Source organism: Vanellus vanellus (assembly GCF_965231255.1).
Source record: "Vanellus vanellus genome assembly, chromosome: 11".
NCBI classification, from domain to species: domain Eukaryota; kingdom Metazoa; phylum Chordata; class Aves; order Charadriiformes; family Charadriidae; genus Vanellus; species Vanellus vanellus.
In genome coordinates this window covers 25,308,897-25,333,277 of record NC_138916.1, presented here as the reverse complement: position 1 = coordinate 25,333,277, position 24,381 = coordinate 25,308,897, and the positions used below count along the sequence as shown (strand labels likewise).

General features: G+C 69.8%; 2 protein-coding genes across 2 annotated transcripts; one reads left to right on the top strand and one right to left on the bottom strand.

Annotated features, from left to right (window-relative positions):
* Positions 1-1,833: 1,833 nt before the first annotated feature.
* CKMT1B (creatine kinase, mitochondrial 1B) lies at positions 1,834-11,303 on the top strand (the record flags this gene model as incomplete). The annotated part of the gene is made up of 9 exons (XM_082489090.1): positions 1,834-1,982; positions 7,362-7,560; positions 7,983-8,078; positions 8,197-8,418; positions 8,940-9,025; positions 10,079-10,202; positions 10,378-10,512; positions 10,860-10,985; positions 11,187-11,303. The coding sequence occupies 9 exons, from the start codon at positions 1,834-1,836 to the stop codon at positions 11,301-11,303; spliced, it is 1,254 nt and encodes a 417-aa protein (XP_082345216.1).
* Positions 11,304-11,776: 473 nt separating this feature from the next.
* Positions 11,777-23,725, bottom strand: STRC (stereocilin; the record flags this gene model as incomplete). Its single annotated transcript, XM_082488607.1, has 26 exons — positions 11,777-11,850; positions 12,279-12,426; positions 12,634-12,731; positions 12,826-12,974; positions 13,102-13,244; positions 13,307-13,486; positions 13,763-13,932; positions 14,249-14,459; positions 14,891-14,947; positions 15,052-15,243; positions 15,321-15,456; positions 15,839-15,930; positions 16,009-16,129; positions 16,457-16,560; positions 16,951-16,989; positions 17,153-17,335; positions 17,629-17,761; positions 17,919-18,034; positions 18,280-18,466; positions 18,728-18,899; positions 19,160-19,340; positions 19,473-19,535; positions 19,881-21,144; positions 21,440-21,464; positions 22,342-22,417; positions 23,588-23,725. The coding sequence occupies 26 exons, from the start codon at positions 23,723-23,725 to the stop codon at positions 11,777-11,779; spliced, it is 4,452 nt and encodes a 1,483-aa protein (XP_082344733.1).
* Positions 23,726-24,381: the final 656 nt, after the last annotated feature.

Here is a 24,381-nt window from a genome sequence, read left to right as displayed (position 1 = left end):
AACTGCAGCAGTACGGTAGATTCTTGTCTTAGGAGGCTGTTTTTAATGAGATTGTTTTTAATGAGATTTATGAGATTGTTAAGTGTGAAACTTCACAGCATCAGAATTTCTCTGAGACTGTAACTGTTAATGAAGATTTATTAATGAACAGAAGTATAGAATAATACTTTCCACTGTTTTTAAAACAGGATTACCAGCAAGTTTAAAGATGCCCTGGATTTTAAAACGGTAACTCCTGATGTTGGTCAGTGCTCACCGGCAGGCCGCCCGCGGGCTCCTTAGCCCTGGCTGCCGCCGCCGCGGCCGCTGCCCCCCCGCACACCCGCCGGCGACGCCGACACGGGCCCGGCGCGGCGGGACGGCGGCTCCTCCGCCGGAGACAGGCGGCCAAGCACCCGGGGGCAGGGACCGGGCGGCACCGACACCGGCACGGACACGGCCAGGCCCGGGCGGAGGGTGCTGCCGGGCCCCGCTCGCCGTGCCAGGGCCGGGGCAGGGCCCGCCCCGCCGAGCCGCGCCGGGAGCCGCGGGCAGGCCGCGCCGGGGGAGGCCCGGGCGGGCGGCGGGGAGCGGGGGGCCCGGGCCGCGTGGCGCCTCGCCGGGGACCGCCGCTGCCACCCGCCCGGCGCTCCCCATAGCCGCCGCCGAGCCGGGCCCTGCAGCGGCGCGGCCGCCACCCCCCCCTCCCCTCCGCCGCCACGTTCCCTTCGCTTCCCTTTCCTTCCCCTCCCGTCCCGGGCCCGGCGCCGCCGGACCCCGCCCCAGACCCCGGCTCGGACCCGGGCCCAGCTCCCCGGGGACGCCCCGGCGTCCCGCCGGCAGCAGCAGAGGGCGCCCCGCCGGGCGCCGCCATTTCCCTCCGCTCACCTGCGGCCTCCGAGCGCACCCTGCGCTGCCGGCGCCGCCGTCGGCCAATCACGACCTGCTGACGGCAGCGGCCAGCCAATCGGCGGGGAAGGGGGCGGGCCGGCCGAGCCGCCGGCGGGCGTGGCGTGGCGACTCCTGGCGGTGGCGGCGGGCGCTGCGCGGGCGGGCGTGCCGCGTGCACGTGGGGCGCGGGCCCCGCAACGGGAACCGGCAGCGCCGCCGGGTCCCGCGTTTCCACGGCAACCGCGCCGCGGGTCCCCGGGCGGGAGGCACTGCCAGGTGCGCCGGAGGTAGCGGGCGGCAGCGCGGCCCGGGCCGCGCCCGCCGGCGCTCCCGTCCCCCGGGGTCTGCGGCGGCGAAAGGCGGGGCGGTGCGTTCCCTGCCCCGCCGGTGCCGCGGGGCGCGCGCGGCCCCGCCGCCCTGTCCCGGCGTGCGGGGGAGGCGGAGGGGGCTCCCGGCGGCGGCGCGGAGCGCGGCGGGAGGGCCGGTGACAGCCGCCCGCGCCAGGCCGGGCCGCCCGCCCCGCCGCCCATGGCGGGCCGCGCCCTGTGCGCGGGCCCGGGCCGTCGGGGAGCCGCGTCCGCCGCTCCCGGCTCCAAGTGCGCGGACTTTGCCCCGGCCGCACCCTCGCCGCGCCGTGTCCGCCTGCGGCCAGACCGCGGGGGTGTGCCCGGTGCGGGGCCCGGTGCGGGCCCGGCCCGGCCCGCGGCGGCCGCCCCTCCGGCGCTGTCCGGCGCGCGGTGCTGAAGGCGGCGGCGGCGGCCCCCGGTGCGGCGGCGGGCGGGACGGGGCGGGGCGGGGCGGGGCAGCAGGTGGCGGTGCCGTTGCGGCCCCCCCGTGCCCGGCCGGCTCCCCGCCCCTCGCGCACCCTCCCGCCGCCGCCGCCGTTGTTCCCATTCCCATCACCGTTCCCATTCCCATCACGTCCGCCTCCGGGCCCCGCCGCGCTCGCTCCGCCGCTCCGCGATGGCCGGCACCTTCGCCCGCGCCCTCTCCGGCCGCCGCTCCGCCGGCCTCCTGGCCATGGTGGGCGCCGGCTCCCTCGCCGCCGGCTTCCTGCTCGCCCGGGACACGGTCAGCGCGGGCGACCGGCAGCGGCGGCGCTACCCGCCCAGGTACCGGGCGCGCACGTGCGGGGGGCGGCGGGCGGGGGCCGGTCCCGCCGGCACCGGGGAGGGCGCGGGGCTGCTCCCGAGCTCCAGCCGCCGGGGCGCCTCATGGGGGCGGCGGGGCGGACGCCGCCCGTAACCAGGACGCCCGGGAACCGAGCCCGCCCCGGGGTCCCGGGCGGCGGCGGGGACCGGGCGGCGGGAGCTCGGCCGCTGTCGGACGGAGCCACCCCCGCCTCGGGCCACCGGCCGCCGCCGGCCCCGCGCCCAAAGGCACCGGCGCCGCCGCGGCGGGGCCTCCCCGCCCTGCCCGGTCTCCCCGCGGGCCCGCCGGCCCCAACCGCCGCGCCGGGTGCGGACCCGTTGGGGCGCGGGGCCGGGCGGGCCGCGGGGGCTCCCCGGGCACGTCCCCCGGCTCCCGGCGGCGGCGACCCTCCAGCGGCCGGGCTCCCCGGGACCACCGGTGGTCGCGGAGCACCGGGAGCAGCCGCGGCGCCGCCAGCGCGGGGCAGGGGGGAGCGGGAGGGGGGTTGCCAGCGGGGCCGGGGGCCGGGGGGACTTTCCGGGGCTGTCGGGGAGGTGGGCCCCCGGCGCGGCCCAGTAGTCGCAGGGGCCAGGGGACACTTGGCAGTGTCCTGGTGGGAACAGGACGGAGCAAAAGGGTTCGTTTTGTCTTCCCCTGGCGAAACACCCGGGAGCTGCGGCGGCAGAGCCGGTGTCAGAGCAGGCGGAGGCTCCTCGGCAGCCCCCGGGGCTGGCGGCAGCTCCTGGCCAGACCCCATCTGGCTGTACCAGCCTCCCCACGCGCCTGCCCGCCGCACAGGGACTTCTCTGTGTCACAGAAAAGGTTTCCTGGCAGGTCCTCGCTCTCCCATCTCAGGGACCGCTTTGAAAAGGAGAACTGGAGGGGCCCGCAGGTGCTGAGCGGGCAGCCCCCAGCCGGCGGGCAAGTTTGGGGTGAAGACGAGGCCTGAGATGTGTGGTCAGTAGTCCTGGGGGGTGGGCACGGGGCCAGGCCAGGCCAGGGGGTGCATGCACGGCCGTGGTCTGGCTTAGGGGTGCTTTGGGGTAATGCTGGCTCTGCAAGAGCCGCTGGCCCTATTTACACAAGCTGTGGCTGATCCCTTAAGCCAGATAAGTGTGCAGAGCAGTGCTAAGGTTCAAGCTCCAGCTCAGAAGGTCTCATGTCGCTCCCACTTCCAATGGCTCTTTGCCGAGGGCGGCCCGGGGGAGCCTGGCGGGTCCCCGGGAGGGTTGGAGGCTTCGCTGCCGTGGGCGGAGGCGTTACAGCCGCTCCACTCGCCGCCGCTTGCCGTTGCAACGGGGAAGCGGGGTGTTGAGGCCGGGAGAGGCAGAGGCAGCTCCCGCCGGCGCCCACGCTGCCTGGCCCCGAGGGCCAAGGCACAAGGCAGGGGCCGGCGGCAGGAGCTGCCTGTGCCTCGCGAGGACCATGAGGGGCAGGGACATGGCTGGGAGGGTGGGGGGACGTGGTGGCCACCGGCCAGTCCTTCCACCGGCACCAGCTGCTCAGCCTGGCACGGCTCAGAGGCAGGTCAGGAAGGCGAGGAGCGGGTTTTCCTCCCCACTGCGCGCCGTGGAGGAGCAGAGCAGGGAAGGAGGCAGCACGTTTCTGCTCCAAACATGCGGCTGCTGTGGTCCCTGCACCAAACACCGTGCAGTTAGAGAGCGGCACTGCGCTGCATTGCAGGCTGAGCGCCCGGCTCCTGCAGAAAGCCGTGTGCCGAGAGCTGGGGCCGGGGCTCAGCTGTGCTGGGTCGGGCCAGAGAAACGAGGGGGTGGGAATGGAGCAAGTCTGAAGAATGATGAAGGGTGGATGTTACTGTTTGTTCACCTCCCAAGAGGGCTGTGTTTTCAAGTTGCAGGGCCACAAACATCAGGTCTTCATCGAGTGAGGATGGTGAGGGGAAAACAGGGGGACCTGTGAGACCTGCGGGCTGCCGTGAGAGGAGCGGACACTCTGCCCTTGTCCTGCTGCTGCGGGCAAGGGCACCAGGGCCTGGGGAGAGCTGGCCTGTCCCTGCTTAACCTGGACACACGAGTGTCCCCTCGCGCACATGGAACACCGGCTGCATCCTTGTTGTGGCTAGGGGCAGCAGCCAAGCTGGCCGTGCTGCAAAGGCGCCGCGGCAGCAGGATCGGTGGGCTGGGGAAAAACAGCGTGTCAGAGTGTTGAAAACAAGGACGGGGCTGGGGGAACGGACAGGCACCATCGGTGGGAAGGAGGGGGCTGCGCTGAGTCTGGAGGAGGGGGTGAAATCGAGGTAGGGGATGTGGCTGGGAAGCTCTAAAATGAGCTTCCTGGGAGGGTTGGTTTGACCGGGAATGGTTTTGTGTTGGTGCTGACACTTGGAAAGAGCCGGGACAGAGCCTCACGGGTGACCCGCAGCATCCTGCTCTGTGTGGGGCGAGTCAACCCGCCTGGGGATTTTGCTCCTCTGGTCTTTAAGTTAAATAATGAGAGACTTTGGCAACAGCCTTGAGAGATCTGAGCGGCTGATCAGAGGCGCCACAGTGCGAACGGCTGTGCAGGGGGGGTGGGGGGTGTTGGACCCCCCCCAGGGGAGCCGTGAGCACAATGTGTGCGCTGCCAGGGGGGGTCCCACGGCAGGCACGGTGCCACGTTTGGACGGTTGCGCTGGGGCTCCCTGCAAGAGCTTCTCCGCACAAAGCCCGAGCCCCCTCCCCCCTGCGTAAACAAGCCGCATGCTCCGCTGCCTGCAGCACCCTGCCAGCACCCGGCTCTTCCCGCCGCGGCGTCCGCGCCATGCACCCCACATGCCCCACGCCTCTCCCGAGGCTGCCTGCAGCAGGGGCTGCCGTCAGCAGGGCACCCACAGAGCTGGTGACGCCGGGAAGGGCGCTGGAGGCCTCTGGGTTAGCAGTGAAGAGCTGCGGGGAGATGCAGGGGCTGCTCCTGGAGCGGCTGCCCAGTCAGCAGATGGACTGATACCGCGGGTGTCCTGCCGGGTGAAGCACCTCCGTGCGCCAGGGCAGGGAGGGGAGTTGCTGCAGGCAGCTGCACCCTGGGATCGCAGGCAGGACAGTGGTGCGAGTGGCAGCGAAGCGCCCACGCCGAGTCGCACTCCACCTTCCGCTGAAGATGCTGCCAGCCTTTGTGGCTGGCAACTGGGGGGGGGCCACCCTCTTGCTCGGCCACGTGGCACCGGGTACAAAAGAGGGTGCTGGAAGGGTCATCATTTAAAAAACAGCTTTGAGGACAAAAAACAAGGGGCCAAAACAGCCCCAGTGAGGCCAAGTGCAGTGTCACCTTCATGCTTACAGCGGCAGACACCCGGACACCCAGCAGAGCGTGGTGGGAGCGTGGTGCCCGCTGCCGAGCCCTCCGTGCCAGCCCCTGGACGCAGCCCGGGACGCAGGGACGGGCAGTCTCCCCTGCAGCTCCGCGGGGCACTGCTTGTGAGCACAGCATGGGGTGTCCAGCACCTTCATCCCCACATTGCCCTGCTGATCCTGGTACCGCCACGCTTAGCTGGGGTGCTGTAGAAAGGCTGAAGGAGTCCCCGGGTTTGCTGGCTGTGACTCGGGGCTGTTCTCAGGAGGGTGCCTTTGGGCCAGGGGCTAAACTAGCACTGCAGCGGGCACAGACCCTGCAGCCAGGGGCCACTCTCGGGGTTTTGGACTCTCTGAACACCCATGGAGTGACCGTAGCAGGCAGCACACCTAAACCTACAGCAGTCTTCTGCTTACTGGAGTAAACTTGCTTCCCGTAGCAGCCTTTGCTGGCTTTCTGGGAGTAGTCCACTGCCCCCAGGGTGGCAAGCACAGAGGCAGGCTGTGGTCCAGGCATGCCAGGTGGCACTAGCCATGCTGGGGGCTGGGGAGAAACTTGTCCAAGTGTCCCATTCTGGTCAGCAAATGCTTTTTACCAGGGCATATCTCCCTGGGGAGACTCAGGTCAGCAGCCTGCTGACGGCAGGGGCAGGACCGGTGGGGACACTGAGTCCGGCTCTGAACCGGAGCGTCTCAGCACGGCACAGATATGCGTGTGGGTGGGGGGCAGCTCTCCGCCCACACGGCCTGTGACGAGGTCCGGCCTGGAGCAAACGCCTCCTTGCGCTGGTCCAGGCTGGAGCTGAGTGCTCCTCTACGCAGAGCAGACAATGTCAGCCCTAACTCCCTTTCTGTCTGCAAAGCGCAGGAAGCCACAAGCGGTAGCCAAGCCGTAGGCGAAGGGCCAACGCACATTCCTTGGCCTGCAGATGCAGGGGAGGAGGCGGCAGCGACAGCGCTCTGCATTGCAGCATGGGGGCCGGGCGCTGGCAGCCGGACCCCGCGCCCCGTGCGGACGCTCAGCCCTGTGTGCTGGGACACCGCCAGGACCCGCTGCTGGGGATGGTGCTCCCACCGACCCAGACCTGCGCTAGCCCCAGCTCCTCTTCTCCCACACGGACCCCCATCACAAGGCAGCCGCCCTCCGGGGAGAGGAGACAGGGATCCCCTGGGCTGCGAGACCCCTCCGGCTACCAGCCAGCTCGCCTGGGCTGACAATGGCCAGTCCTGTCCCGCCGAGGCTAGTGGAGGCAGCACCTCCCAGCAGGAGGGATTTGGCGACGGGGAGCGCTGTGGGGGTCCTGCCCTGCCAATCCCCCCGTGTGAGCGCAGAACAAGCACAAAGCCCGGCTAAAGTGGGAATGAGGTCAGGAGACAGCCTCCCGCTAAGCTGATTAGAGGAAAGCATCCCCCTAATACAATAAACTGCGCCAGAGCAGTGCGGTTCCCACCGGCTGCAGATCGGGGTCAACCCATCTCCTGCCCCACGGCATCCAGGGGGCGGAGGGACAGGGGGACAGGGGCCAGACATGCCAGGGCCCCCGGGGGCTGTGCGTCCTGCCTCCCCCGCTGGCTGCACAGGCAGACCCTGGGGCCGGGCAGAAGGGGCAGCGGGAGCAGCCACCCTCCCTTCGGGCTGGTGTCGGGGCAGCCCCAGGGAGGAGAGGGGGAGCGACACCCCCCCCTGCGGCCCGTGCATGGGCTCCCAACGGCTGCCTGTGCCCCAGCACGGGGCTGCGGCTGACGTGGCCACTGCCACTCACCTGGCAAGCTCTCCCAACCCTGCGGCCCTGATAAGGAGCCGCACCCTAACAACCGGTCCAGATTTGCTCATGGACTCTTGTCCTTGTGGCAATGTCAGCCCTCAGCTCGGGCTGCTCTCTGCCCTCGCTGTGCGATGCCGGCACTGCCTTCCTGCTCCCCCTGGCCTTCGCTGGTGGGGGCGAGCAGAGCAGCTCGACGTCCCTCCCCAGAGCTCCCCTGCCCACTCCTGCCCGAGGGTCTCTGTGGGACAAGGGCACGAGTGCTGGGGTCCCCTGGCCCCAAAGGACTCATCAGTCTCTCCCTCCGCAGCGCCGAGTACCCCGACCTGCGGAAACACAACAACTGCATGGCCAGCAACCTGACGCCCGCCATCTACGCCAGGCTGTGTGACAAAGCAACCCCAAACGGCTGGACCTTGGACCAGTGCATCCAGACGGGTGTCGACAACCCTGGCCACCCCTTCATCAAGACTGTGGGCATGGTAGCTGGTGACGAAGAGACCTATGAGGTGAGTGGTGGCCGGAGCCCTGCCACGCTCCTGGCTCTCTGGGGTGCCCGCAGCAGCAGCCAGAGGAGTCCCGATGCCTGCGGTACCTCCAGCTGCCCGGGAGGTTACTGCCCGCCGCCTCCTGCCCAGCGCGGGCAGCTGGAGGGGCCCCTTGGCCAGCCCCAGCATGTCCCTGTGGGACACTGGGCTCCTTCAGAGCCGCTGTTCCTAGAGCCCTGCAACCTCCTCCTCCTTGCCCGTGAGCCCCGCTTGCCCGCACAGCGTCCGCCCCATGGATTGCCACTGCATTGTAGGATGCACCGTGGCCCCCAGCCACCTTCTGCGCCCCCCCCTGCTGCCACGCAGGACAGTGCTGAGCTCGTGGTGGGGGCTTCGTGGGGCACTGGGTCTGCAGTGCTGCACATCGTCCCATTTGCTTCCAGGTGTTTGCTGATCTGTTTGACCCCGTGATCCAGGAGCGGCACAACGGGTACAATCCCCGCACCATGAAGCATGTCACAGACCTGGATGCCACCAAGGTGCGCGAGCCGGGCAGCGGTGTGGCGCACGGGGGCCCTTCCCCAGGCCTCAGGGGACAGAGCCCCTGCCAGCACCAGTGCCGCCCCGTAAGCACCCCACGGCTCATGTCTGTTCCAGATAAAGTTTGGCAACTTCGATGAGCGCTACGTGCTCTCGTCCCGGGTCCGGACCGGGCGCAGCATCCGTGGGCTGAGCCTGCCGCCAGCCTGCACCCGCGCTGAGCGGCGAGAGGTGGAGAAGGTGACCGTGGAGGCGCTGAACGGCCTCACCGGAGACCTGGCGGGACGGTACTACCGGCTCAGCGAGATGACAGAGAAGGAGCAACAGCAGCTCATTGACGTGAGTTGGTGAAGCTGCCGGCCAGTCACTCCGGGTGCCCACGGAGTAGGACCCCTTCCCTGGCATTGCCTCTCTGGGAGGCCGTATCCTCCTTTCCCAGCCCTGCTGCCCTGTGGGACCAGGACCCGCTTCCCCAGTGAGGCCGCCCGGCAGTGCAGAGGGTGCTCACGGTGCCGCTCAGCCCTCCCGAGCCGGGGGAGGACGGAGCTGGCTGAACACAGCCCCAGCAGCTCACGGCCCCCGCTGGCTCTCGCCCTGTGTCCCTGCCCGTGCCCAGGGGGAGGTGGGGTTGTGGCACAAGGCCAGTGCCCTGCCAGCCCCTGGTACGGGGTGGGCTGTGCACCAGCAGCCTTCTGTCTCCCTGGCCAGGAAGGCAGTGACTCCTGGCCATACGTGGGGACAGCAGCGAGCTTGCCCTGCCTGGCACAGTGCGGTGCGTGGCAGGCTGGGACCAGCAAGGCAGGGTGCCCTGGCACCAGCCGTGCAGCCCTGGCAAGCCCACGCACTCTGCCTCCCTCCAGGACCACTTCCTCTTCGACAAGCCTGTGTCCCCGCTCCTGACGGCAGCAGGAATGGCCCGGGACTGGCCCGACGCCCGAGGGATCTGGTGAGGATCTGCCCAGCACTGGGGAGTCAGCAGGGCAGAAAGGCAGGGGATGCCGCTGCTCTGTCTGGCCGCCCCAGCCCCGGCACCCGCTCATGGCACTGTGGTGCTCACGGCACCACAGACCCCAGCACGTGCGACACCAGCACCCCTGGGCCGTGCTCACCCCAGGCTCTGCGCCCACACAGAGCTGAGGTCTCCCTGTTCTCACCTGACCTGGGAGCCCCTTGTGCGCTGCAGTCAGCAGCCAGCCACTCCGTACGCAAACCACAGTGTCCTCCTAAGAAGTGGGACGTTGGAGCCAGCCCCTGCTGTCGGTCCTGCCTGCTCTCACCGTCCCGCAGCACCCTGCACTCTAGGCTGCCAAAAACCTGTCACTGCCTTCTGCTCCCCAGGCAATCCCCAGCGCTCCTCCCGGCTCTCTCCACGCTCTGCCTGCCCCCAAGCTTATCCTCCCACGTTTGCATCTTACTGCTCCCTCCCAGCATCTCCGCACAGCCATGCAACATCCCACGCAGCATCTCACGCACCCGCAGAGTGACAGCCAGCACACGCACGCGCCCACACCGCCCTCGCTGGCACAGCGCCTTTATAGCAGCCTCATGGAAAACACCTCCACAGCACACATGGTCCCCAGCTCCAGCTGCCCCCTAACCCCGACGTGCAGCCCACACCTCACAGCCTGCGCGGTGCGGGAGCCGTGGTCCCGTCCCCAGCCCAGGCAGGGTTGTCACCATGCTGGCACCGTGCTGCTCCTCCCCAGCAGCGCTTGCCTGCACCCACGGCACTGGAGCCAGCACCCGTCGCCCACAGCACTGCGTGTGGCTGAACACTGGCCCGTCTCCAGGAGCATCCCCGCGCTGCCTGCCTTGCTGCCGGGCTGTGCTCTGGCAATGCGCTCCCAGCCGCAGGCACAGGCAGAGCACCGGGACTGCGGAGCAGCATTGGCGGCACGGTCGGGGGGGCAGAAGGGGCATGGCCAGGGCGGGCACAGAGGCCTGGGTGGGCACGGGGGCTCTGCTGGCTGCCAGCGCAGCCAAACTGCCCTGTCCCTAGGCACAACAACGAGAAGACCTTCCTGATCTGGATCAACGAGGAGGACCACACGCGCGTCATCTCCATGGAGAAGGGTGGCAACATGAAGCGTGTCTTCGAGCGGTTCTGTCGGGGCCTGAAGGAGGTGAGCACCCGCCATCCTCCGCTGCAGCAGCCCGGTGGACAGGCAGACAGGGGCACGCAGGGCTGCTGCAGCGCTGCCCCCTGCACTCGGCTGGGGCTGGCAGCGCCCGAGGAGCGGGCATGCTGTGCCGACCCCACGGCCGGGGGCTGAAGGGCTGCTCGTGCCTCTAACCCAGGTGGAGCGGCTAATCCAGGAGCGAGGCTGGGAGTTCATGTGGAACGAGAGGCTGGGGTACATCCTGACCTGCCCTTCCAACCTGGGCACCGGGCTGCGCGCCGGCGTCCACATCAAGCTGCCACTGCTCAGCAAGGTATTACCATGGCCGGTTCTGTGGGGGGCCAGACCTGGGCTGAGGGGAGCCCCAGCTGCGGGGCACAGGGAGCCCAGCCACGTGGGAGGTGCAGGGCCACACGGGACCTCGCTCAGGTTCCCCCAAGGAGCGTATGGTCCAGCCCACACCCACATCCGTGGCCGGAGGGGCCGGGAACCCAGGCGTGAACATGGGTCTGCTCAGGGCAGGGCTCCCTGCAGGGATTATGGCCTGCTGACGGGGTCCTGCGAGCGGTGGGAGGGCTGCCCCAGGGAGCAGCGGGCTGCAGAGTCCCGACTCCCTTGCCGATGGTCCCGCTGAGCACCAACACCTTCTCTGGGCACCAGGACAGCCGCTTCCCTAAGATCCTGGAGAACCTCCGGCTACAGAAGCGTGGGACAGGCGGTGTGGACACTGCAGCTACTGGCAGCGTTTTCGACATCTCCAACCTGGACCGGCTGGGGAAGTCAGAGGTGGGTGCTGGGCAGAGCTGCTTTTGGGGTGGGAAGTTCTGGAGCGCGAGTGCATGATGGGTCTGTGGCACCCAAACAGCTCCAGAGCTGAGGGGGAGGGGGCAGCACGTGGGGACGGGGGGTGCAGCGGGGCCGGCCGGGTGCCCTGCTGGCATGGCTCCCAGGACAGCCCCTGAGACAGGTTGTGTCCTCCTGGTGCAGGTGGAGCTGGTGCAGCTGGTGATAGATGGTGTGAACTACCTGATTGACTGTGAGCGGCGGCTGGAGAAGGGGCAGGACATCCGTGTCCCCTCCCCGGTGCCGCAGTTCCGGCACTGAGTTGGACCAGGTAGTGCCAGCCCTGTGGGACCCAGCTCTCCCCGTAGCTTATGCCATCTCTGCGCCCAGCATGTCGCTGCGTCCTGTTACCCGCAACGCGCCAGGCCAGACCCCATAAACGTGCGCTGCTGTAGCCATGGCTCGGTCTCCTCCTTACCCCAGCCCTCCCCAGCGCCCCGTGCCCCCGCAGAGGCACCCACCAGGGTCTGGGTTTCCCACGCCTGCCCTGCGCAGCCCTCCCTGGGAACTCCCTGAGCCGCTGCTGCCCTGGGGAACGGCCCTGGGGGGGACACTGGGGCTGCCCTGGTCTGGGGGGCCACGAGGGACTGTGTGTGAGCAGGGAGCCGGGGCTGGGGGCTGCTCGCTGCAGGGGACCAGGAGGTGCGGGGACCGTCGGGGCCGGGCAGGGAAGGGTGCTGCAGGCAGGCAGGGAGCAGAGCTGGGGGCCCACCACAGGTTTATTACCGGGATGCTCACAGAAAGCAGCGGGGCAGGCAGAGGAGGAGAGCCAAAGTGAAGCCAGACCGGGGCCTGGCTCCGCTCCTGCCTGCGGGAGAGAAAGCACCGTCAGAGCTGAGTGTGCCAGCCCTGGCGCGCTGTGGAGGGACTCGTGTCCCTGGCAGCCCTCACAGTGCTGGCACACACACGTGCACACGCATGCACCGCTCCAGGCATGGACAGCACAGTTTGCTGCTGCCCCCAAAGCGGCTGTTCAGGACCTGGGTTTAGGGCACAGGGTGGCATCAGGGAGGTCTCGTCTGGGCAGAGGTGTGATGGGACATGAGCCGGGCAGGCAGCAGGACCAGCCTCCCAGTGGGGCCAAACCCGTGTGACCTGAGCCCTCCCGGCACCCCGGGGTGCCCGTGCTGAGCCCAGAGGAGCAGAGCAGAGACAGGGGGCGAGCGGGCAGAGGAGCTGCCTGCGGCGGGCAGGCTGGGCACTGCGTGGGGACAGAAGCCACCCGGCTGCTCTCACCTTGGCCATCCTGGGCAGCCTCTCCCTCGCACTGGGCACTGGCCAGGGCCTGGCGCTGGGCGCTGCCGAGCCACCGGCGCTGCCCCAGGGTGACGGCCGCGGCCTGGGCGCTGGAGAGGGTGCGCAGCTGAGCTGGGCCAAACACCACCTGCGGGGAGAGGGCAGCCAGCCACAGCGAGGCCCTGCGCACGCTCCCCAGTGCAACCAGGACACGTCCCTCCTCCGTCCCTCAGCGTCCGGTACGGGGGGGCTCCCACCATGCTGGCCCAGCTGGTGATGCCCCCTCCCCTGCCACACACACACCGGCCGAGTGTGCCAGGGGAGGGATGTGCCAGGGGGGATGCCAGGGACTCACTGCGAACTTGGGTGCCGGGACAGCAGCGACAGCGCGTGGCGTGAGCGCCCAGATCTGCTCAGGGACCAGCGCAGAGAGGACAATGTCGGGGAGCCCAGCTGGGGCACAGAGCACAGGCTCAGGACACCGTCCCCAGGCACAGGCAGGGCAGGCAGCAGCGACCACGGGGCATGGCACCATCCCAGCCCTCACCTGCCAGAGTCCCAACCTCCGTGAAGATTTCGGGTCCCCAGGCAGCAGCCGGGCCGAAGGCAGCGCTGGAGGTCAGGTGGGCGGCCAGCACCTCTGCCTGCTGCTCGGTGCAGCGCAGGCTCAGTGAGCCCAGGAAAGGGGCAGCTTTGCTGTGGGGAGCGGGCAGCGTCGGGCAGCCATGCGCTGGGGCGCAGCACCCCTGCTATCCCGAGGCAGCAGGCGGTGCCTGCCCCTGACCGGGGGCTCCGCTGGTGCTCCCCGCGGGCGCTCACCCACCTCAGCTCCCGGCTGTCCAGGACCCGCAGCTCGGCCACTGGCAGCCCGCAGATCAGGTGCCCCAGGGCCACCAGCTCGGGCAACCGCAGGTCCCGGGCACTCACTCCGCGCTGCTGCAGGAAGGCAGACACCACGGCCCGCATCTGGGGGAGAGCCTGTCACGGGGGCCACCTACCCCCCGCCCCTCCGGCCCCCAGAGCCTCACCTGCTCGGGCGACCAGCCATCCAGTTCCCCCAGGGCAGAGAGCGCCCCCCAGTCCGGAAGCAGCAGCTCCCGCAGCTCCGGCTCGCCCAGCTGGGTGGCCAGCCGGCCCAGGCGCAGGGTCTGCACTGGCTCCAGTGCCCGGGTGCTGCCCCACAGCTGCGGCACCAGCAGCATCGCCAGCTGCCAGCAGCACAGACCCCCACAGGCAGCCCCCCAGGGCCAGAGCAGCCCCCCAAGGACAACCCCCCCAAGGCCAGCACGGCCCTCCCACAGGCAGCCCCCCAAGACCAGCACCCCCTTGGCACCCCCAAGGCCATCAAAGCCCCCCCCAAAGACATTCACCCCCAGGCCAGCACATCTCACATGCAGCATCTCCCCCCAGGGCCAGCAGAGCCCGCCCAGCCCCCCTGAGCCCCACCACCCCCACCAGCATGGCCCCCCCATGTCCCCCCTCACCAGCCTGGCCTGGCCCAGAGCAGCCCGCAGCTGGTCGGGGCGCAACGCCGGGTCCCGGCTGAGCAGCCCCAGGCATCTCTCCAGCTGCTGGGGGGCCATGGCGGCCAGCTGGGCCGCGCTCCACGCCGCAGGGAAGGTGGCACGCACGTCGGCACAGCTGGGCACGGGGGCTGCAGAGATGGCCTGAGCGGGCTGGCCCCAGCCCCACGTCCCCCACAGTGCCTGCTGTGGGGTACATGAGGGGGACACACCAGCCGGGGAGGAGACAGTATGGGGACACCGGGCACTGGGGACACAGGGCCAGCCCAGGGAAAGGACAGCACGGGGACATGGGGCAGCAGGGGCACAGGGCCAGCCCAGGGAGGGAACAGCATGGGGACACAGGGCAGCAGGGGCACAAAGTGCGTGGGCATGGCATGGGAGGGCACCAGAGACACAAGGAGCACAATCAGGGACAGGGACGGGGAGGTGAGTGCGCAGCGTCACCTTGGTCCCCTGGCACAGCAGCTGCCACCAGCGGGGCCACCAGCACCTCCTGCAGGCTGGGGCCCTCACTCGGGGTGCCAGAGGGGTGGCAGAGGCGTCCCAGCTCGCTCTGCTCCCAGTCCCGCTGGCTCTGCAGCAGCTGCTCCACTACATCTCGGCTCAGCAGGTCCTGGGGCAGCACCGGGCAGATGTGGAGAGGGGCCATGACAGACTACACCCGCGGAAAGGGCCAAGGGAGCAGCAAGGACAGCATGGCTGCAGGGATGGGAGTGCTGATGGAATGGCATAGCCACAGGGACAGGGCACTGGCCAGGATGGCACAGCCACAAGGATGGGGCACCAGTGGGGACAGCACAGCCATAAGCACAGGGCACCAGCAGGGACAGCACAGCCATGAGGACAGGACACGGTTGCGGATGGCACAGCCACAAGGATGCAGTACTGGTGGGAACAGCACAGCCACAGGGATGCGGCACTGGTGGGGATGGCACAGCCACAGGGACAGGGCACTGGCCAGGATGGCACAGCCACAAGGACAGGGCACTAGCACGGACAGCACAGCTCCAGGACCAGGCAGGGGGGACCACAGCATGGCCATCCATGGGGCAGCACAGTGGCAGTGGGACGGAATGCAGTGCTCACCCGGGGGACGGTGCGCAGGCTCTCCACGGGCAGCAGGAAGACCAGGCGCCCCAGCTGCTGCAGGGCAGGCAGGCGCCAGCCGGGGGGGGGGCTGTGGGAGCAGACGTCAATGTGGCACTGGCAGGGCCCTGCACCCCCCTGCCCGCCACCTACCCCAGAGCCTGCTCCGACAGCAGCAGCCGCCCCAGCTCAGCGGCCGCCTCCGCAGCCAGGCAGGTGTCCTGCAGGTCCCCCAGCCGCGGCAGCAGGCTCTCGGGCTGGATGCGAGCCACGCTCTCCCGGCCCAGGAACCCCACCAGCGGGCCCAGACGGTCCAGGTCCTCCCCAGCCAGCTCTGTCCCTGTCGGGAGTCGCTGCAGGGGGGAGAGCAGAGGAGTGAGGGGGGGCGGCCGTGTCCCCCTGCGCCCCATGCTGGGCTCCCTGCCCTTACCAGGGAGCGCAGGGCGCCGCGGGCCAGGGCCGCCCGGCGGGCAGCCGGCAGGGCCAGCAAGCTGCGAGGCTGGCGGGTCACGTGGTCCAGAACCACCTGTATCACGGCATCAGGGAGCATCTCCACCAGCTTTGCCCTGCGGGAGCCAGAGCACGGCTGGGCACCACAGGACGAGGGCTTGTTCTGCCCAGGAATGAATGGGGCACCGAGCCCCATCCTGCAGACCCCCTCCCACAGCAGGGGTGCCCAGGCACCGGGCAGTGGCTGGCGCCAGGGCTGGCCCAGGGCTGGCCAGGACTGGGGGTGCCTGCTGAGGCTCCCGCTGCCAGTCCCCACTCCACACTTGGGGCAGCAGGGCAGAGGCACGCTGGCCCCTTGGCGACACGAGGAGGGTGATGGGCCCAAGGAGGGGGCTGTAGGCCAGCGGGCACTGCTTTCTGCCCCTGGGGAAAGGGGGCAGTCGGAGAAGGGGCAGCCCATGTCCCTGCATCCCATGGGCGTCTGCTCCCGACACCTACGGCAACTCCATGAGGAATCGAGGTCCCAACCATGCCAGCTTGTCCTTGGAGAGTGCAGGACGCCTGAGCACCTCCTCCTGCACGCAGCGCCTCTGGGGACACCATTCTGTGAGCACAGGACAGGGACAGGCTGCCTGGGAGCCTCAGGGGTGGTGGAGCCTCCTCCTTACCAGGCTGGCCGGCAGGGAGCGGGGCTGCATGTAGAGGGTCCGCAGAGCCCCCAGGAAATCCTCCCGGCCCAGCTCCTGCAGCGCGGCGCAGCTCATGCCCACCACCAGCGAGCCCAGGGCACTGCAGGATGATGGTGTTAGACCCTGTCGGGGCTTCACCGCCCCCAGCCCCATGGAGACCCCCTCAACTCTTCCCAGGGTCCCGCCAAGGCTCTTGCCTCCTGCCCAGGGCACCCAGCCCTCTCCCAGCTCCCTTCCCTCTGTGGTACCCCAGAGGCTGCTCCCAGATGCCCCCATCCCCGTGCCCCATCTGGTGCCCATTGGCCAACCCGGGTGGGGTGCTCTCACCCGGCAGTGCGGTGGCTGTGGTTAGCGCTGGCTCCCACCTCCCTCCAGAGGAGCTGTGCCTGTTGGGGGGGTATTGGTGGGAGGCATGGAGGTGCAGCACCTTCCCCCCGAGCCCTGCAACCGGCCTCTGACCTGCTGCGGGGACCAGGGCAGGTCCAGGTCCCGTGGAGCCCCCTGCAGCGCCTGGGCACTGGGACGCAGGAGCTGGAGGGGCAGCAGGGGCAGCAGGCAATGGGGCCAGCCGTCCGGGGGTTGCAGAGCCTGCAGCAGGGACGCCGTCTGTGCTGCCGAGAGCAGGGGTAGGGCTGGCCCCAGGCATGCACAGCCTTGGAGCCGGAGAGGGGCCAGGAGAGATGCCAGCGATGTGGGTCCCAGGCCTGGCAGCAGGGGACACAGCCTGGCTGCTTCCCCCGCCGTCACCTGCAGAGAAATGCACCGGCACCGCTCGGGCAGCTGTGCTGCAGCAGGGCTGTTCCTCGCACGGGGACACTGCGGCAGCCCAGGTAAGCACGGGGGTGCGAGATTGGGACTGCACTCAGGCACCACTGCACCCACAGCCCGTCCTTGTCCTGTGGAGGCACCTCAGACACTCACATTGCCCCTCTGGACAGCCCGTGCGAGCAGGAAGGATGCCTAGGGGCAGGACAAGGTGAATGGTCAGCGGGGCCAGCACAGCCCTGGCCAGGGCAGGCGGTGAGGCTCGGAGGATGCACGGCTGCACTGCGCAGGAGTCTCCGACAGGGCCGAGGGACCAGGGACCCCCGACCCAGAGCATCTGCAGCCAGGCTGGGCTCACCTGGGCACGCGTCAGCTGTGTCGGCCGCAGCTGGGGCAGGAGGGCATCCATCTGGGCAGCTGACAGGCGCTCCAGGAAGCCCACTCCCATCTCAGGGAGGACACCCCTCCATGCTGGCAGCTCCCCGAGGCTCACCATGGCCAGGCTGGTGGAGCGCAGCAAGTCTGCCAGGGCAAGCATGACCTGCCGGTGCCGAGCAGGAGCGGCTGTGAGCCCGGGGCTGGTGGGCAGCTTGCCCCACACCCTGCTCCAGGAGGAGCCGCACGGTGAACACGGAGTTGGTGCTGGTGCCTGGCCTGATGTGCCGCCTGACCAGCAGCTGCTGCCCTGGCACCCCTACTTGTGCCGGCACGGTGTGGCCGGGCTCCCCCAGGGAGCAAGGGGACGGGAGCTGAGCTCCGCATGGTGCCCATCCACGAGGTGCCCCGGGGGTGGCCTGGCACAGCCAACACATCCCTCCTGGGGCACCGGCTCACCCGCCCGTGCTGCTGTAGGGTCCCTGCGGCTGCGCACGCCAGCAGGCTCTGCTCCACCGCCCCCCGGGGGTCCTGCAGCCATGCCAGGTCCTGCAGCTCCTCGGGGCTCAGGAAGCAGGCGAGGGCCCCCAGCCTGCACAGAAACGCCCTGTTAGTGGGCGCGGGCAGCCCTGCCAGCACCCACCCTGGCCCCGCTCTGCAGCAAGGCCGTGGCCTTTGCGGCGGGACCAAGGCTCCGCACCAACTCAGGGCACGGCTGTGCCAGCAGTGGCAGCCCCTGCCATGCTCACCTGCGCCCTGGCTCAGCGCCAGCCGCACGGCTCCCGTTCACCAGGCTGCCTGCGACGTGGCGGCCCTGCACCAGCCCCAGCCCCAGCGGCTGCCAGCCGTCCCCCAGACCCCAGATCTGGGCAGGAAAAAGCGGACTCGGCTCTGGCCTCCTGACTGGAGCCAGGGCTCCCAGCCAGGGGGTGCAGGATCAGGGGTGCAGGGTTGGGCAGGGGGGGAGTCCCCGCTCGGGGCTGCAGGGCTCCCTGCCTGCCACGGGGTCCCAGCGCACTGGGGCAGGGATGGGACCCCCGCCTGCCGTGGGGTGAGGACACGCTAGCCATGACGAGCAGCCTGCACGGGGGCCTGGGGCTCGCATCCCACCTGCTGGGGCGTGAGCTGCAGGAAGCAGGGCAGCGGCAGCTGGGGCAGCAGCGGCAGGACGGCGCGGAGGAAGGCGAGGGGCCACGTGGGCACGGCCCCGAGGAAGGGGGCCTGCAGCAGGCGCCGGGCGAAGGCGGCCTTCTGCCCCTGCGTCAGGCGGGCGCTGTGAGTCCGCAGGGCAGCGAGGCTGTGGGGACAGAGCACCGGGGCACAGCTGCGGAGGGATGCCCCAGGCCCAGGCCAAGTCTGCACCCCCTCAAAGGGCACCCCAGAGACCATCACCAGGCACGTGCCCGGCAGAGCCCAGGACCCGGGGGCACAGGGAGGCCATAGCTATCGCATGGCCTGCGTGTGCTGGGGTCTCTGTGGGTGACAGGGCAATGCAAGGCGCAGGCTGCAGCTGGACACAGCACGCCTGCAGGACACCCGAGAATCCAGCGCCGCTTACACGCTCTCGTTGGCCAGGAGGGCCAGTGGCAGCCTTGCGATGTCAGACACGGCCATGAAGGGGATGAACTGCGACAGGCTGACGAACAGCTGGGGGGTGAGACGAGGCAGCCTGCGAAGCAGCAGCACGGCCAGCGACTGCAGTGCCTCATCCCCGGATGGCACCTGCACGGCTGCATGAGCCCCGGCTCCAGCAGGACACAGCCCCCAGCAACCAGCACAGCCCTGCCGTGCCCCCAGAGAGCACCCCATGCATGGGATGTGTACCCCATGCCTGGGCTCTGCACACACACACACGCACCCCATGCACAGGCTCCGCAACCCCTCACACGCAGCAGCTCTGAACCCCAGTGAGCACACTGCACCCGCACTGTGCTTCCCCCCCCCCCCGCGTAGGCTGTACCCCACACATATGGGCTCTTCCCCCCCTCACACGGGCTCTGCCCCACCGCACACGGGCTCTGCACACCCTGCCCCGTCCCAGCCCCGCTGACCACCTCCCTGCGCAGCCGCTGCCACGAGCGGTGCAGCAGAGCCAGGAGTCGCTGCGCAGCCTCGGGCCCCGCCGCCAGCAGCAGCCCCTGGAAGGTCCCCTCCGGCATCTGCAGATACTCCTGCGGGAAGGCCGCAGTTCAGCGCAGCCGGCGGCAGGGACGCCAGCCCTGAGAGCGCTGGGGACACGCAGCCCCTCTGCCCTGCAGGATCCCGGGTGCACTGGGAGCCAGCCCGGCAGGGGTTGGGAGCACCTGCACCAGGATCTCCAAGGCGGGAGCATCCTCGCTGTCCTGGAGCAGGTCCCAGAGCACAGCCTGCAGGAGAGAGCAGGACTGACGTTCCCCCAGTGCCCCCGTGGGTCCGGGGCAGCCCTGCTGCGAGGAAGCCAACCCAGGGGTGGGCAAGCGGGGTGGCTTTGCCACGAGCCGCAGCCCTGACACCCCACTTCAGGACCGACCATTCCCAGACGCTGGTGGCTGAGCAGAGCATGTGTGCCAGTCCTGCTCCCACCACAGCTGGCACTGGACAGGGACCCCAGGACCAGGGCCCGCACCATGGCCAGACCCTGCAGCCGGCAGGACGGCTCCCCGGGCCCGGCAGCCTGACCAGTGCCCTGCAGCCAGGGAGGCCCTCGCTCGCCCTGGCACTGCCCAACTCACACTAAAGCAGCTCAGCAGCTCCCTCTTGGCTGAGGCCCTCTGCTCCCGCTGCAGGTATCGGCCCACGGCTCGCAGGATGCCTGCGGACGCGTTCACCCCCAGCAAGCCCCAGAAGGAGGTGTTGTCCAGGAGGCTGGAGAGGAGGATGGCCTCACTCAGCTGCTCCCTGGCCACCTGCCCAGCATCCTCTTGTCTGGAAAGAGCCAGGCTGCGGTCAAGCAGGCGCAGGAGGTAGCTCACGTGGGGTGCCCAGCCCGGAGCCTCCTCCTGGCACCGGGGGAGCTGCAAGGCCAGCCCCAGCAGGTAGGCGGCGGGGTCCGGGCAGAGCTCCGCCGTGTCCAGCTTGGGGATCAGGGGCAGGAGCACCAGGAGCTGCTGCAGCAGGCAGCGTCCCCCAGGCAGGTTGCCCTGGCAATGCACCCTGACCGCGGGCTGGGGGTGCCCCAGCCGCTGCAGGAGGGAGGCGATGGGGCACACCAGCTCCTGCAAGCAGCTGGGACTCGCAGTCCTGCACAGCTCCAAGAGGCCGGCGTTCCCCCGCGCCCACAGACTCCAGTCCCGGAAGGAGCAGGGGTCTGCGCCCCCCAGCTCTGAGGCGCTGGGTGTCTGTGCCCGGGGCTGGGGACCACCGCACCGCTGGGACAGCCAGGCCTGGAAGTGGGTGAGCAGCAACTCTTGGCTCCCGCCACCGCAGAGCCGTGCGTCCCAGAGCATGCGGCTTCCCAGGAAGCAGCTCCAAGCGTCCTCCCAGCGCGCACCCAGTGGGCAGGTGCTGCGGCTAGGGGGCCGGGCCCCCGCCGGCCCCTGGGCCAGGTCAGCACAGAGCTGCTCCAGCAGGGCCTGCTGGGGCCCAGGGGTGTCCCTCAAGGAGGTGTTGCTGCAGATGGTGGTGTTGAACTGGGCAGGGTAGTGCTCCTGGCAGGCCTGGGCCAACACTGAGCCCCCCTGGCCCACAGAGAGGTACCAGGCGGCGATGGAGCAGGCAGACCCCAGGTCACCCGGGCGCTGGCCGGAGCCCCAGGAGCTGTTGAAGAGGTGGCAGTAGAGGTAGACTGTGAAGTTGGAGACACCCGGTAGCCCGGGGACGCTGTCATTGCACACAGCCTCCAGGACAGGGGGCAGGAGCGAGGGCTGTCCCTGGAGCAGAGCGGGTGCCCCGCGGGGGACGGGGTGGAGGCAGCCTGGAAGGGGCGGCGGAGCGGGGAGCACCCTGGCCGCGAAGCCCAGGCCGCGGGCGTCCCAGCTGAGGTTGTGGTGGAAGCCCCTGGAGGGCAGAGACCAGATCAGCCATTCCTCCGTCAGGCTCAGCCCCAGCACCGCTCTTCTGCGCAGCTGACACCGCGGCCCTGCCTGCCCCGGAGGAACCCCCTGCCCGCCCCGCTGCCCGTCCCGTCCGGCCCCACGGCCAGCACGGCTCACGGCCGGCCCCACCCCCGCCGTGCTGCCGGGACGCGGCCCCGCAGCCCCCCCGGCCCAGCCCCCCCGCAGCCCCGCGCCCCGCCCTGCCGCGGCCCCTCCAGCACCGGCCGCAGCCCACCCCCGGGCGCCCCGCCACTCACCAGAGCAGCAGCTGCGGCAGCGTCCCTGCGGGCGAGCGCGGCCGTCATGCAGCGGCGGGCACCGGGCACCGGGCACCGGGGGCGGGCGGCGCCGCTCACCTGCGCAGCGCCCGTGACCGTCGGGGCGCGGAGCCCCCAGCGCCGCCGCCGCCGCCCGCAGCAGAGCGTCCCGCAGCCCCGGCACGCTGCTCCGGAGGGGCCCGCACGGCCCGGGGCCCGCGCCCCGCTCCTCCGCCCCGGCCCGGCCCGCCGGCAGCTCCCGGGGCGCGGGGGGCGGCCCCCCGCCGGCGCGGCCCCGCGGCCCGCGGGGGAGGCGGAGGAGCGCGGCCCGGCGCCGGCTGCCCCGCGGCGGGAGCGGCTGCCGCGCCGGCCCCGGGCCGGGAGCTCGCCCGGGGAGCTCGCCCGCCGCCCCCCCGGCGCCCCGCGGGGCCGAGGCAGCCCCGCTCGCCGGCGGGACCCCCGCGGCCTCCGGCGGGCTCTGCCCGGGGGCGGCGGGGAGCGCGGCGCTGGGTGGCGGGCCGGGCCGGGCGGGGCGGACGGGGCCGAGGTGTCGGGGCGCGGCGCCGCTCCCTCCCGAGGCGGCTCCTGCGGGGCATGGCCCGGTGGCCGCACGGCTCGGTCCCCGCGGACACCCCGCCCGCCGGGCCCCGGCGTCGCCCCCCGCACGGGGCTGCCGGCAGCACCGGCCCCGGGACCCCCCCAGCTCTCCGCACAGCCCCGCAGCGTCCCACCGCCCCGGACCACCTCCCGCATTCCCGGGGCTGGCGGACACGGCTCCCCGGGCCGGCCCGGGGGGGGGCAGCGCGGCCCTCCCGCAGGGCAGCCGCGCCCCGGAGGGGACAGGGGCCGAGCGGGACGGACCGCGGGGCACCGCTCCATCGCAGCGGGGTCTGCCCACTCACCGGAGCTGGGGTCCCGCACCAGCAGCAGCAGCAGCAGCAGCCCGAAGCTGGGAAGCGAAGCGGCCATTTCTCCGTCCTGCGGGCGGCAGGAGGGAGAGGGAGGGAGGGAGAGATGGACGAGACCCCACGCGGCCTGCCGGGCTGCCCACGCAGCATTGCCCCAGCCCCTGCCCACGCCCTCCCCAGCCCAGCCCCAGCCTCAGCCCTTCCTCTCCCCATCCCCTACGCACCCCCTCCCCTGCCCCATCCCCTCCCGGCTCACGTCGCTCCGGCCGTCGGGGCGGACTCCCCCCCGCAGGCCCCGTTTCGGGGCTGTAACCCGAGGCCGCCGCCGCAGACGGCGCCGAGCTCATGCATTATTGATGCCGGCAGCCCGGCGGGGGCGGCCGCCCGGGGGGTCTGCCCGGTGCGGGGGCAGCCCCCGCGCTGGGTGCCCCCGGCGGCAAGGCGCGGGTCCCGCGGGACTGACCGGAGGGGGAACACCCCCCTTCCCCCGCGGCGGCGGCTCTACCCGGGCGGTGGTGCCGGTGCGGGGCAGGGCGATCCCCGCTGCCCCGTTACCGAGTCCCGCGGCCCGTGAGACGTGCCGGCCTGGGCCAGCAATCGGCACCGGCGTGCGTTGATGGCGGCTGGAGCGCCTCTGGCGGGGAGGGGGGGCTTCTCTGCCCCGCTGCCCCTCGGGGTCGGTGACCCCCGGCGGAGGGACGCCCACCGCTCCGGCGGACCTGGAGCCGTGTCCCCCAGCTCCCGGCTGCTGCACTCGCCTCTGAGGTAGCCAAGCCCGGCCTAACGGATCCGCTTTGTTGCTCAGGTGGGAGGGGGCGGAGCACCGTCAGACGTGCTCTGCCTGTGCCCTTTTGGACGGCGCCGTCCTGCAGCGCTGCCCTGTGCCACAGACAACACGGGCGGCCGAGGTGGCTCCGGACGCGGGGAGAGAAGCCACAGCTGGTCAGTGGCCTCCGGGCCCCCATTTGCAAGCGATCCCGGCTCAAAGTGAGCAAGAGCCCGGGGCGCAGCCTCTGCTCCCCTCTCAGTGCTCTTGCTTTCTGTTGAGCTCGTGTCCCGCTGGAACCCGCAGTGCCGCTGTGGCAGAGGGCAGCAGCCACCCCCTCGCAGCCAGGCATTGCCCTGCGAGGGAGCCGGGACAGCCCCTGCCTTTGGCGTTTGGGCGAGAGAGCACCCTGTGAGCCTTCTGGGGGTCTGCGGAGGGAGGCTGGTGGCTGGCCCCGGCTCAGCCCTCACTCACAACGATGTTCGTGAAGAGAAAGGGTGCGATCAGCACCCAAAGGTGATGAACTCGCTCAAACCGGGGACCTTCCAAGTTTCCTGAAGCAGGTGAAGCCCCTGGTCCGTGGTGAAGCAAATCATAGATGAAGACAGTCATCGCAGTGTCAGTAAAGCTGCTGCAAGAATCGAACGGCTCTGTCACCCATGGCCGTTGCGTGCTCCCGTCCTTCGGCCACACGCGGAGAGGCCGGGACAAAGAGGAGCACTTATGGCTGAACGCCTGGAACGCTGCTGGCTGAAGGCTGTGTTTGTCGGTGCTCGCAGGTGAGCATGACTGAGCGTATCTTTATCTGAACAAATTAGTTTATGGTAGTGCTAGATATCAGTATTACCCGACTCATAAATCGAAGAATAGCATATGCATTTTCACTGAGTAAGCTTGTTTAAAAACAAAACACAACAAAAAACCAACAGCTTCTAACATCCTAACTTTTATTTTCTGCTTGGAAGAAAATGCCCTTCTGTATGATTTTGGCACTTGATTTAGGCCAACAGTCAGCTCGCAGGAGCACCAAAATTGCAAATTCAAGGGTGGGAAGCAGAGTAGCAGCTCATTCTTTAAAAGAGACGACACTGGCATGCCCCCGTCTTCATGTTATTTTCAGTTCTAGACTTGAATGAAGCCTTTTTTGCTTCGTCTGCATTCAGCAGTGATGATGTTAGACTGATATATAAAGCAACAACACTAAATGTGCACTGAGGTACACGAACCTCAGAATTCTTTTTCACTGAAGGCGGACAGAGAGGGGAGAG